This window comes from Anomaloglossus baeobatrachus, unplaced genomic scaffold (assembly GCF_048569485.1).
Source record: "Anomaloglossus baeobatrachus isolate aAnoBae1 unplaced genomic scaffold, aAnoBae1.hap1 Scaffold_2768, whole genome shotgun sequence".
NCBI classification, from domain to species: Eukaryota; Metazoa; Chordata; class Amphibia; order Anura; family Aromobatidae; genus Anomaloglossus; species Anomaloglossus baeobatrachus.
In genome coordinates this window covers 87,819-101,594 of record NW_027442256.1, presented here as the reverse complement: position 1 = coordinate 101,594, position 13,776 = coordinate 87,819, and the positions used below count along the sequence as shown (strand labels likewise).

Here is a 13,776-nt window from a genome sequence, read left to right as displayed (position 1 = left end):
GAGTTTGCGGTGTGTCTGAAATTTGGTTTTACCGTCTGTCTTAGTTACATAGTTACTAAGGTTGAAAAAAGACCTAGGTCCATCTAGTTCAACCTTCTTAATTTGCATTTCCATCCTACTCCTACCCCTTCCTTCCACGTTCAGGGGTAATCCAGAGGTTAGGGATAGCTAAGGTCTCCTAGCATCAGGGAAAGTATAGGAGCCCCCTGTCCCTCATTATCTCATTATCCTACAGTCACATTGCAACAATCAATCAGATTATTTACTGTAGCACATTCCAGAGAACGAAGATGTAACTCTTAGATCTTGAAATTGGAAAACAAATTCAGAATAATTTTTTTCCTAATTTAATTTCTGATGTTATGGTTAAAAAACTAAATCTACTTTCGAAATTATATGATTAAAAAATAATAACATTGTGTTTATTTATAGCCGATGACTGTATCAGGAGTTCAGATGGACATCTAATATCTTCAAAATTTAAAACAGATGATCAAACTATCACACATAATACATATGAAGAGCAGGCTGCTGTCCCAGATGTACCTCCAGTCCTTCATTGGAAAGCTTTATCATCTGATCTTTTCAAACAAGTCCAAAATTCCGAATTATCACAGAATTGTAAGCAAAATAAAAGTTACAGAAGGGATGGGGAACATGAAACGGCTCCTACAAGGGAGAAACCATTTTCATGTTCAGAGTGTAAGAAATGTTTTATTCGGAAATCAGACCTTGTTAAACATCAGAAAATTCACACAGGGGAGAAGCCATTTTCATGTTCAGAATGTGGGAAAGGTTTTATTTGGAAATCAGACCTTGTTAAACATCAGAAAATTCACACAGGGGAGAAGCCATTTTCATGTTCAGAGTGTGGGAAATGTTTTATTCGGAAATCACAGCTTGTTGGACATCAAAAAAAACACACAGGGGAGAAGCCATTTTCATGTTCAGAGTGTGGGAAATGTTTTATTTGGAAATCACACCTTGTTAGACATCAGAAAAATCACACAGGGGAGAAGCCATTTTCATGTTCAGAGTGTGGGAAATGTTTTATTCGGAAATCAGATTTTGTTTGGCATCAAAGATCTCACACAGGGGAGAAGCCATTTTCATGTTCAGAGTGTGGGAAATGTTTTATTCAGAAATCAGACCTTGTTAGACATCAGAAAAAACACACAGGGGAGAAGCCATTTTCATGTTCAGAGTGTGGGAAATGTTTTATTCAGAAATCACACCTTGTTGGACATCAGAAAAATCACACAGGGGAGAAGCCATTTTCATGTTCAGAATGTGGGAAATATTTTATTTGGAAATCAGATCTTATTTTGCATCAAAGATCTCACACAGGAGAGAAGCCATTTTCATGTTCAGAGTGTGGGAAATGTTTTATTCAGAAATCACAACTTGTTGAACATCAGAAAAAACACACAGGGGAGAAGCCATTTTCATGTTCAGAGTGTGGGAAATGTTTTATTCAGAAATCAGACCTTGTTAGACATCAGAAAAAACACACAGGGGAGAAGCCATTTTCATATTCAGAGTGTGGGAAATGTTTTATTCAAAAATCAAACCTTGTTAGACATCAGAAAAATCACACAGGGGAGAAGCCATTTTCATGTTCAGAGTGTGGGAAATGTTTTATTCAGAAATCACACCTTGTTAGACATCAGAAAAATCACACACAAATCAAATCAATCACAAACTCATCATATTTTTCGGACCATAAGACATACCTAGGTTTTGAAGGAGAAAAATAGGGAAAACAAATTGAAGCAAAAATGTTGTCATGACGCACTGTTATGGGGGATCTGCTGCTGACACTTACAGGGGTAATATCCCCCAGTTTCTAGTGCAATGTGTTTGATGACTTTCCCCTTAAATAGTGCTTATAACAAATCTGTGGCTGCTTTTATTATTTACTAAAACAGTGAAGAGCCGCAGATTAGTGAATTTTTTAAATATAATGCAGTGCCAAACTTTTTGAAGTGTCCCTAATGTCCCCCAAAAGGAACTTCCAGGTTGTGAGATCCCACAACCCTCAGCGATCACTCTCACAGTGAAAGAGTGAGCTCTACGACCCCAGCTCTGCAGCATCCTTCTTAACCAGTTCAGTAAAACCTTAAAAAAATATGTGACCGTGCTGGATTATTTGAGAGAGCAGTGTCTCGTGCTTAGAGCTTGGTAGTACGTGGCCGTAAAGAGGCGTGGCTACGGGACCCGGTAGTTTAAGAATGTTGAAAAATACCAGTGGTTTAACGATGCCATAGAACTGTTAGGTATTGGTATTTTCGTTTATTGTTTTTCACAGTTTGTTATTTTCCATATAGAAAAGGTTAGTGAACAAGTGCATAGTCAATCAGGGTTTAAATTAATGCAGAAGTTACCTAATTTGCAACCAGATTCTTTACAGTGTGTACACCCGGTACATGGACTTTGTTTATATATATATATATATATATATAGATAGATAGATAGTAAAAATGGACCATTTTCACAGGACTGGCGTGATCAACACGAACTTGTGTATTGTACATAGTTGCACCTCCTGTGCCAACCAGAGTCATCTAACACAACACCTGGGACCTTAACCTGGTCATGGACCCGTGGACAGGTAACCAGAGGTCAGGTTGTTTGGGTGGCGGGTTATTGGGATCCGGGACATTGGGACTGGACTGTCGCAGGAAGGGGCTGCAACGGAGCAGGTTGAGTCCCCGCTACTACTGAAACTGGTAGCGTTCCACCGTTGGGAGATGAACTCTTAATAAAGTTTAGTAACATTTAAGTAACCAGCCTCCCTAATGTGGGATGTATTTGTAAGTAAATGTTTTACCCTTTTTTCTTCCAATTGAAAAAAAAAAAATAAACCTCTGATGTCCTGTAGGTCGGGGATGAGCTACGCTTAACCAAGGGGGAATGTGATGCCCAGGCCTATCAGGACGTCACCGGGTACTGTGCAATCTGCCCTTCTGTGCAGTATCCACCTCCTTGGTTACCGATCCCTAACCTTTGGTGTTGCCAAGAACAAGCTAATCAAAATCTTAGGAACACTCTGCACCACACCCACCAGACACACCAGTGGACGGCCTGAGTGGAATAGGGTCGCCCACTTGGGGGGTTGGTTAAGGGGGGATCAGCAGTGTCAGGAGCAGTTCAGTTGTGGAGTGACTCTCGAGAGGAGAGGTTAGGAGCACGGCTCCTTGAGACTAATAGGTGACAGACGTTGGTCTGGACCTGGTAGGAGCTGGAACCCTGCTCGCAGGGGATCGTGACAAGGGGCACGGACTGTCAAGGAGGACAGCCGGCGGCCTTGTGCCATCTCCGGGCAGGGGCCAGGGCACGGTGAGGTACGTGACCCTAGGTCAGGGAGTAGCTTCAGGCGTCTTGACAATTTACCCGACGAGGACGGAGCCTTTAAGATCCGTTCTCCACCCACTCCAAAATCGGGGTACTAGCACAACGAGGGGGCTAGAACTTTCCACTACACGATCAAGAAAATCCCAAGCGTGAACCTTGAGAGCGAGCTCACCCAGTTAGCCATACTGGTGAGCGGGACCCGATTAGTTCTACACTAAAGGGACCAACTAGAAGACAAAGGTGCCAAGGCAAAGGTCACAGACTAACAGGCAACACCAACAAGCACGGGATCCAGGCGTGCTCCCTCCCAGCGGCAGCGGTGTCCAGAACTTTGGTTTACTACAGTTGTCGGTGTCAGCGTTATTAGACTGAGTGAGTACGCAAGTGACCCTTATCCCCCAACGGCACCCTCCTGTCGCCTTCACCGAGTCCCGGGGCATTCCCCCCTACCCACGGAGGGGTTAAACACCTGGCTGCCCACTCCATCGCCACCGGATACTCCCATCAGCAGTGGTGGTATTCCCCCTTACCACACACCGTGGGTGGCATCACAAACTTTCCACATCATCCCCTGTAAATACACCCCCTTTTACTCGAGTGGCCGCACGACACCCGGGTCCGGAGAACCCTCGAGCCACCGTGGATCCGGATCCGAGCAGCCCGGCTGCTGACACAGGGGTGGTACATATGTAAATATATATTCTTCATGCCTGTCTTTCTCTGTTGTTTATATGTGATGATTTTGCCTCAGAACCTCTGGAGTTGAGGCAGAGCTGTAGGCATTTCACACAAAAATAGTAAGGGGATGTCACAGAGGTGTCACAGCCGGTGGACAATCCAGTGGCAAAAGTGTTGGAAAATCCCAGAGGTTTGCAGAACGTGTTGTTAACTGACAGTTCTCTGTTAATGCAGCAGCGGACTATATGACTCTGGGAAACTGTCAGTGTGCACACTATGAGAACTTAGAAGGCTGCAGTCACAGAGTAACACATGGAGTGACTGCAGACTCATTACAAACTTGGACAACCCCTTTAATGCTCCTAACAACATAAATAAAACATAGTGACCTTTAACTTGTCCCATGGCACAAGACTTTATTAAAGAGATAGTCCACTACTTTAACATTGAAGGCCTTTCCTTAGGATAGGTCACCAATGACTGATTGGTCGGGGTCTGGCACCTGGCTCCCCAGCCATTTGCCTGTTCTAGGTGCCGTGTCGGTAATGGCCGGAAGTGCTCACTTATGGATCTGCTCCGTCTTCTGATAGTGGCAGCAGTCTACTATTAAAATCAATGAGGTGGATGTGGAGTACCCGGCCGCGGACACTTATCAGAGGACGGAGCAGATTCAGAAATAAGAATTTCCGGCCACCTGCACCAAGAACAGCTGATCAGTGGGGGTCCCATTTCACTCACATAAAGCCTGCTTTACACGTTGCAATTTCGCATACGATATCGTATGCGAATTGCAACGCCCCCATCGTATATGCGGCACGTTCAATTTGTTGAACGTGCCGCACAAACGATTAACCCCCGTCACACATACTTACCTTCCATACGACCTCGATGTGGGCGGCGAACGTCCACTTCCTGGAGTGGGAGGGACGTTCGGCGTCACAGCGACGTCACACGGCAGCCGGCCAATAGAAGCGGAAGGGCGGAGATGAGCGGGATGTAAACATACCGCCCACCTCCTTCCTTCCGCATTGCCAGCCGGGAGCTGCAGGACGCAGGTAAGCTGCAGTTCATCGTTCCCGGGGTGTCACACGCTGCGATGTGTACTACCCCGGGTACGATGAACAACTTGACGTTCAATTCGTCAGGAATGAATGACGTGCATGTGATGAACGGTTTTTCGTTCAATCGCAATTGCACATCGCTGTCACACGCTACAACATACTTTACGATGCCGGATGTGCGTCACCTACGACGTGACCCCACTGACACATCGTAAGATATCTTGTAGCGTGTAAAGCGGGCTTTAGAAGCAATGCGCAAGTGGGACCGAGGCCTAATGATGAGACATAGTCAGTATCACAAATAAACATTTACATTCAGGTACGTTATAGATGATTGTCTCTGAGTTGTTTCTTTCTATTCTTTATCTTATCCTGACGCCATGATTACTTTTCACATTCACATCTCGTTTCTGCAGATTTCCATCTTCTCCGATCTTCTGCAGCACATCCCGACACGATGCCCCTAAATATAGCAGAATGATAATACTTTTACTTAAAAATATCTGCCCTATGCTGTGCCCCAGAATAAATAATGGCCCCTCACTGTGTTCTCTGCACAAAAAATGACCCACACACTCTCCCTCTTATGGTACATGCCCTCCACACTGCCCACTTCTTTCCATACTGAGCACACTCTTCACACTGTCCTTTACACCATGTCCCCTTATACTGCCCAGTCTTTATACGGTGCCCTGTGTATTCTGTGTCCTCCAAACGTCTTTCCAGTTTGCTCCACATCCTCTCTCTCCCCATGCATCACCCCTCATCCTCTCTCTCCCCATACATCACCCGTCACCCTCTCTCTCTCTCCCCATACATAACCCCTCACACTCTCTCTCCTCATATATCACCCCTCATTTTCTCTCTCCCCATGCATCACCCCTCATCTTTCTCCCCATGCATCACCCCTCATCTTCTCTCTCCCCATGCATCACCCATCATTCTCTTTCTCCCCATGCATCACCCCTCATCCTCCCTCTCCCCATGCATCACCTCTCTCTTTATACTGTGTCCCAAGATTCTTCCCCCTCCCCATCCTCTCTTCCCACCATATTCTGTCCACAGATAGTTCCCTCCCCCACCCTCTTTCTTGTCTTCACAGCTCCACGGGAACACTTATCAGCGTTCTCTTTCACCTCCGCGCTGCGGCCCTGACTTCCGGGTCAGCAATGTGATAAGCTGACCTGATCACATAACAGCCGTCGCTCTGACCCGTAAGTCAGCACTAGCGATCACCGCTTCAATTGTCCTCGCATCTGACAGATACAAGGACAATTGAGTACTGGGAGCCGCGCGCTGCACTTTCTACGAGTGTGGTTGTCAGTGTGACAGCTGCGCTTAGAGAATGGCCGTCTCCCACTACGGGGCCGCAAACGCAGCCCCCGGGCAGACTTTCACACAGCCGCATCAGGCAGCCCGACAGTACCCCACTGACTGTTGCGCCCCCGGGGCAGATACCACACCAGCCCCCCCCAGATACGCCTCTGCTTATGTTCAGTCCTAGTCATTTCTTGGACTACTTCATACCACATTATGGCCTGGTCAAACTTATTATGGTCCTCTAGCCATCCTTTACATTTAGTCAGGAAATCCTGCCATGTTTGTGTGACGCCCCAGGAGCGCTGATCCTGTTCGGGGACACCACAGTGCTGGATAACAGGTAGGTTAACTTCAATGGGAAATTCATGACGCCACTCTCGGTATTGCGGTCAGGACGACCGCCACTGCAGTTTAAGGGACACCTGGGGCTGATGGTAGGTGCAGTCAGATGTGGTGGCCTCCCGAGAGTGAGGCTGGCCCCAGGGCCCGGTGTAGGTGTATAGTGCAGCAAGTCGCAGAGTAATCCACACACACAGCAGTAATGTCTTTCAGGGTTTTACTCACTGTTTGTTGTTAGAAGAGTGAGGTATCTGGGGCGATGCTGTGATGAACCAGGAGGGGAACCGGGTATCCCTTTGGCTGACGTCGGGGTGGCTGCTAGCTCGCCTTCCTAGCCCTCTTTGTTTGAGGTGGCCCCGACCTGAAGTCGTGTGGGGCTCACCCAGGGAAGCTGCTTCTGCCAGTTCTCCCCTTTTTGGCCCTTTGTCTGTAGCCTGGACCAAGTGTTTCTGGCTGCTGCCTTCTTCCACTTATGGGCCCTCTCGTTGCTACGTGGCTCCGGACTCTGTGTTGGTTTGGTGAAGGGCATGGAGTGCTCCCCACCTGCAGGTTTAGCAGGCCAACTGAATGGGCCCCTGCTCTGGGGACCTGTAACCCCGTGCGGGCAGGGTCTACTGGCAGTCCCCGTACTCGGCCACCTCTCTGCACTCCGGCCTCAGGTAGTTTTCGGGCGGCACTACCAGGTAGCCCTTTCTCCCCCGCCAGCAGCCACGAACGGTGCAGTGTCTGTAAGGGCCCTGCTCACTGCTCTGCCCTCCAGACGCGACTCCTCCACTTCCTTCTCCTTTGGCTGCCTCTGCACAACTCCCTTGTTCCCAGTGACGCCACCCACCACTAGCTGGGAGGCGAGGGCCCCGCCCCCTCCCTGAGTCTGCTCAGGGGTCCCCTCTAGCTGTGTGTGTGTTCCTAGTTACTAGTGTTCCGTGTGTCCACACGCTTATCAGCCATCAGGATTACCTGTATTGTACTGACCCGACTTGGGTGCAGTACTCAGTGGTGCCTGACCAGGTCAGGGGCGCCACATTTGTTCATCCAGTGTTCCATTCATACCTGCATTCACCTTTTCCCAATTTGGTCTACAGCCTTTGATAGCTTCTGCGCCTTTTATGTGTTGTACAACATCAATTGCAGGAGTCCATATCTCCACATCCTCATCCTCACTGGATGAGGATCTACTCTGTGTAGTTCTTATCCTTGCAACAACTCGGAATGACAACAACCACATGACAATGATAACAATTACAGAGAACTATGTCTTTGCATCCATGTTGCTTTCAAGGGTAGGACCTTACCTTGCACCACACCACTCGACACTGCGCAAGGTAAATAGTGGCTACTACGTGATACCCCACGTCTGGGGCCCACGAGTTGCCACTTGAGTGATTGCACTGCCGGTACCACGCTTTTGTGGCACACCAGCAGCCACTCAAGAGTGACTGCACTGCCGGTACCTCACGTCTGTGGCACACGAGCAGCCACTCAAGAGTGACTACACTGCCGGTACCTCACGTCTGTGGCACACGAGCAGCCACTCTACTTTACTGCAGTAACTTAATATCTAGAATTGGGATCCCAGTATCACAGAGTAGGTAATATAATAATATGGGGCCCTTCTCCCCCCTTGGTTTTCCACATGAGCGTCTGTACAGCAGGCTACACTGGAAAACCCTTAAATCACTTAACGTTTTTTTCTATGGCACAGAAAGCAGGTAAATATTGTAGGGCAGATAATGACTATAACCAGTGCCCCATCAGGAGGGATGTTAGGTACTGAATTAATCAAAGATGGTAGCAAAAGGGAGCTAATGAGAGGACCAGAACAACCAAAACCCTATGAGCTGCTAATCATACCCTGGGAATGTTATCAGGGTGTCCAAATAGACCTGTATCACAATTTTTAGCCCATAAATTCAAAGTTCAATGTCTTAAAGGGACAGTACACTTTTTGCAAAAATGGCAAAAAAAGGACTCGCACTTACAGCAGAGTAAAGATAGTGATTATAAACAGCGCTCACACAAGAGGTATGTACGATATTCCATGCATAACACCAAAAGAGCAGCAAAAAGAACTAAAGAGAAAACTATAACAAGCAGTGTATTATCAGGGTGCGTGATATAGTTTCTGCGGATTAATTGCCGTGTTAGTGAGAGGTGATCAGGGTCGTGTAGTACAGGCACAATGAAGTCCACGCAATGTGCTATAAATAATATGTCAGATTCTCTGAGAATGTGAGCAAGAGCAGGACATTGCAAGATGAGAAAGGTTAGTTGCAGGACGTCCAGCGTCTGCTTGCACAGAGATGAGACAGTGTCTTGCTGTAAAAGTCGGCAGCGTTCAGTGCTTTCAAAGTCACAAATTTGACAGCTGTCAGACATGAGGCTGGGACAGTCAGTGTCAGTAGCCAGGATGTGAGAGCATTCTTTACAAAGTCACACAACATACCGGTGTTCTCACCAAACCGACAGTGCTCATCACAAATGGCAGGTCATCCACATACACACATACAAGAAATCACAACCTGTCAGCAAAACTGCCAGTCAGTCAAAAAGTCAGTTACGGACATTGCAATCAGTCTTCAAGTACACTCATTGCAATGTTTTTACAATCACACAAAGTTATAAGGTTACCACACATAGAGAAACCACAAAGTCCCTGGCTCGTACCCAGCAGCTCCGTCCCTTCTGAACGGAAGCCTCAAATGGTGTACGACCGTTCCCTGCCTATAGTGATGCGTATCTAGATCTTATACTCACCTCAGTCTCCTCCGAGTATGTCTATCAAGCTCAAAGAGCGACAGACCTGGTCTATCAAATCGTGCCAGGGTCCGGGTAGGTCTTTGCACATGAATGTTAGAGTTTCAGACCCTCAGTTTCAACGGCTATACTCATCAATCTTGGCGGGTGTCCCTAGGTATAGACAAAAACAAACATGTAACAGTCCCTGGCCGGAGGCGCCTCACATGGGTCAGCTCGCAGAATCGCAGGGGCCCTAACTTCCTCACGGTTGGACCCCTCTATACTGGGCCACTATTCTCAGCCTCCCTCGTAAGAAGCTTATGACCCACCCCAGGGCTATGGGGTACTTGGTCCCAGGCCCAGTATTACAGGGATATGTCACGAGTCTGGCCAATGCCTGGTTCCGTGACCCTGGGGGTTGATTAAAAAGGGGTTTAAAATGAAGATAAAAGAATGGTTTTTTTTTTGTGATGCCACTTGCAGTATGCGGCTAGGTGAGGAAAGTCGCCGCTGCAGTCTCTCATTGCTGGGGCTGGTGGTATTTAGCAGCTTAGATGTAATGGCCTTCTGCAAGTAGGGCTGAGCCCCAGGGGACAATGATGGGAGTGTAGTATGAGGGCAACAGGTGAAACAGGTAAGAGAAGAACTCAGGCCACACAAGAGCTGTGGTTTAACTTGTCTTTTACTCACGGGTTATGTGAGCTACAGCCCAACTGGTGCTGGTCGGCACCAAACTGGGCCTCAGGATTCCTTTTGTCCCAGTGCCGGTTTTGTGACCTGGTGAGCTGTACTTCCTTGCACCCGTCTGTAGTTGGTGGGTCCCTGTAGCCTGAAGCGTTCTGGGGCTCCCCTCCTGGTCTCTCAGTCTTGGCCCGTATAGCAGGCAGATTTAACCACTCATGAGTTGGGCCTCCGCCTCAGCTCCCTTGGTTCCCTGTTAGCTGCTGTGCTCCGGACACTAACGTTGGTGAGGAACCGTGATGATTCCCTCACCGGGCATATTTATTAGATGAGCTTGAAGCGTCTTTCTGAACTAGGGCTCTGCACCCCACCGGTGCCTGGTCCTGTAAGTACTCCCCGTACTCTCCCAGCGACCGTACTCCTTTTTGCCCAATCAGTCACTCCACATTTGCTGTCTGTCTGCATGTTATCCTCAGACCTACTGTCAACTGCCTACTGCACACTCTAGCCCCTCCCCTTTCCCTGGTTTCTGACTAGCGGGTTTGGACGAGCCCCAGCTACAGGTGGCTATCCATCAGGTCCGCCTCTAGCTTGTTACCCAGTCTGGGGACAAGGGCATGGTTTTGTGTGTTTGGTTGCTGTTGTTTGGTTTTTACCAGCATTGGTCTTCCAGGAATCCGAGGTTAGTGCTGCACCTGTTACTGGATGCAATACCCTGTGGCACCTGACAACTCAGGGGCGCCACACTTATTACAGACACTCACAGACTCATACGCCTACAGACAATAGCACATATAAAGCAACACTCATTGGGTACTAGGCAGCAGGATGCCTGCACGGCACACCCCAAACCACAAGGATGGCACAGGAGGCAGTCAGTAACACAAAGGGTTACTTATCATGGTTTGCCCTACATCTAGTCCTGTTCCCGTGGGGAGGGGGGGGGGGAGATATTGTGAGGCCACAATTCACCACCAAAAACTGTTATGGCAATCAGCCAAGCCACGTGCAAAATGAATGCTTCGCCAGCGGGAAGAAGTCAGCAATAACAGATGACAGTCATGTGGTTCCCCATCTGAGCAAGTGCCCAGGGGGTCATTTATTGAAAAGCTCTAACATATAAGTCAATGCACCCCAACATTCATTGGTCAATCCCAACACTATTACATAATAATTGGTTACACTCTTGTTTATCATTTATACTCATTGGTTAATTTGGAATATCATGTAAAATAAAGACCACCTGATTCAAATGGATCATGCAGAGCCATGTGTATCAGGGGACACTCTTAGAGATAAGGACTGGTACATTGTAAAATGTACCAGTACCTAATATATCATTTTATATATAAAGGTACATTACACTGACTATGGCCTTCACATTTGTCTAGATGTTATTCTATGTTAGGTGTAGCAAATAATATTAATAATAATAATCATAATCTGATCTTGTAAACCAGATTCAAGCTGGCGTCACACGGTACGATATATCGGGCGATATGTCGGCAGGGTAACGGAGTTTTTGACGCATATCCAGCATCGTTTGATATATCGTAGCGTGTGACAGCTACGAGCGACTGTGAACAAGCAAAAATACTCACCTTATCGTTGCTCGTTGACACGTCGCTCATTTTCAAAATGTCGGTCTTCCTTCTGTGCTCCGGTTGTTCATCGTTCCCGAGGCAGCACACGTCGCTCCGTTTGACAACCTGGGAGCGACGAACACAGCTTACCTGCGTCCCGCCGGCAATGTGGAAGGAAGGAGGTGGGCGGGATGTTACGTCTCGCTCATCTACGCCCCTCCGCTTCTATTGGCCGGCCGCTGTGTGACGTCGCTGTGACGCCGAACGTCCCTCCCCCTTCAGGAAGAGGATGTTCGCCGCCCACAGCGACGTCGTCCGGGAGGTAAGTGCGTGTGACAGGGGGTTAACGATTTTCTGCGCCACGGGCAACTAATTGCCCGTGACGCACAAACGACAGGGGCGGGTACGATCGCTCGTGCGATCACACGATAGATCGTACCGTGTGACGCCGGCTTCATTCTTTAACAATGCCCACCACATCATAATCCATGGATGACATAAGAGTCTCCAATTCATTCATTTTGTTTGCAAGACTTCTTGCATTTGCCAGTAGACATTTAATACTATTAACACATTCCTTATCCCTAGCCTCCCTACTTTCTTTGCATGTCCCAGACCCCCCAATCCTTCATTGACCCTTAGGCCTTGTGTGCACTAGGCGTTTTTGTCGCGTTTTTAGCGGCGTTTTTACCGCGTTTTTGTGCTGAAAACGCAGTGACATTGCTTCCCCAGCAATGTCTATGGGTTTTCAGAAGTGCTGCCCGCACACAGCGTTTTTTTTGTAGCTGCGTTTTTGTGGTGACTACAAAAATGCAGCATGTCAATTATTTCTGTGTTTTTCACTGCGTTTTTCACCCATTGAGTTCAATGAGATGTTCAACAACGCAATGAAAAACGCATATAGCTGCGTTTCTATGACTAAAAACGCAGCTATAAACGCAAGGGGTGGGCAGTATAGTGACGTGTATAGTCGAGGATTCCTTCTGTTGGTAAACACAGAAGCATGAATCCTCCCGGTACCGTCACCGCTGCTTCCACAACCCGCCCGGTGCCATGTCAGCTCTGTGCGGCGCCATGTCTGGGCGGGAGGTGGAGGCAGCGGCAAAAACAAAAGTGAACAGTAGAAAAAAAAAAAAATGTCATATATACTCACCTGTCTGCAGGGTCCCGAGGCCATGCCCGCCGCTCGGGCTGTGTGCAGTCTCCCCGGGGCACGTACGAAGCTTGCAGGACCTGGCGGTGGATCACCTGATGCAGTCACCTGACGCATCAGCTGATCGTAATTCTCGCGGTGTCGCCGGCTTTTTCGCGCCCGGCCGGCTATCAGCTGATCCTGCCGTCAGGGGACTTCTTCAGCTGATTACCAGCAGCTCTCCTGCAGCGATGGAACAGGATCAGACTCTCATCCAATCCCTCCAGGAGCTGCCGGTAATCAGCACAGACGTGAGTATTTATTTATTTATTTATTTTTTTTGCACCGATGCATCAGCTGATTGTATAATCGGCTTTTATACAATCAGCTGATGTGTGATGTGCTTCAGCCCCTAGAACCTGACACATCATCTGATCGCTTTGCCTTCCAGCAAACCGATCAGATGATATTGGATCCGGATTGGACGGCACGGGACCCTGACCCAGGATTACTGCGGAGGGGGGTTCTTTATTTCAATAAAGATGGAGTCACTAATTGTGTTGTGTTTTATTTCTAATAAAAATATTTTTCTGTGTGTTGTGTTTTTTTTATCATTACTAGAAATTCATGGTGGCCATGTCTAATATTGGCGTGACACCATGAATTTCGGGCTTAGGGCCAGCTGATAATATACAGCTAGCCCTAACTCCATTATTACCCAGCGAGCCACCCGGCATCAGGGCAGCTGGAAGAGTTGGATACAGCGCCAGAAGATGGCGCTTCTATGAAAGCGCCATTTTCTGGGGTGGCTGCGGGACTGCAATTCACAGCGAGGGTGCCCAGAAAGCATGGGCACCCTGCACTGTGGATTCCAATCCCCAGCTGCCTAGTT

The 13,776-nt window shown here is 48.0% G+C and overlaps 1 protein-coding gene across 1 annotated transcript in view; it reads left to right on the top strand.

Annotated features, from left to right (window-relative positions):
* LOC142265732 (uncharacterized) overlaps positions 1-8,839 on the top strand; it is a 43,738-nt gene extending 34,899 nt beyond the window's left edge. Inside the window, exons 7-9 of the mRNA XM_075332280.1 lie at positions 796-1,574; positions 7,835-8,032; positions 8,684-8,839. Coding sequence (XP_075188395.1) covers positions 796-1,574; positions 7,835-8,032; positions 8,684-8,839 — 1,133 coding nt within the window. The remainder of the gene's footprint in view (positions 1-795; positions 1,575-7,834; positions 8,033-8,683) is intronic.
* Positions 8,840-13,776: the final 4,937 nt, after the last annotated feature.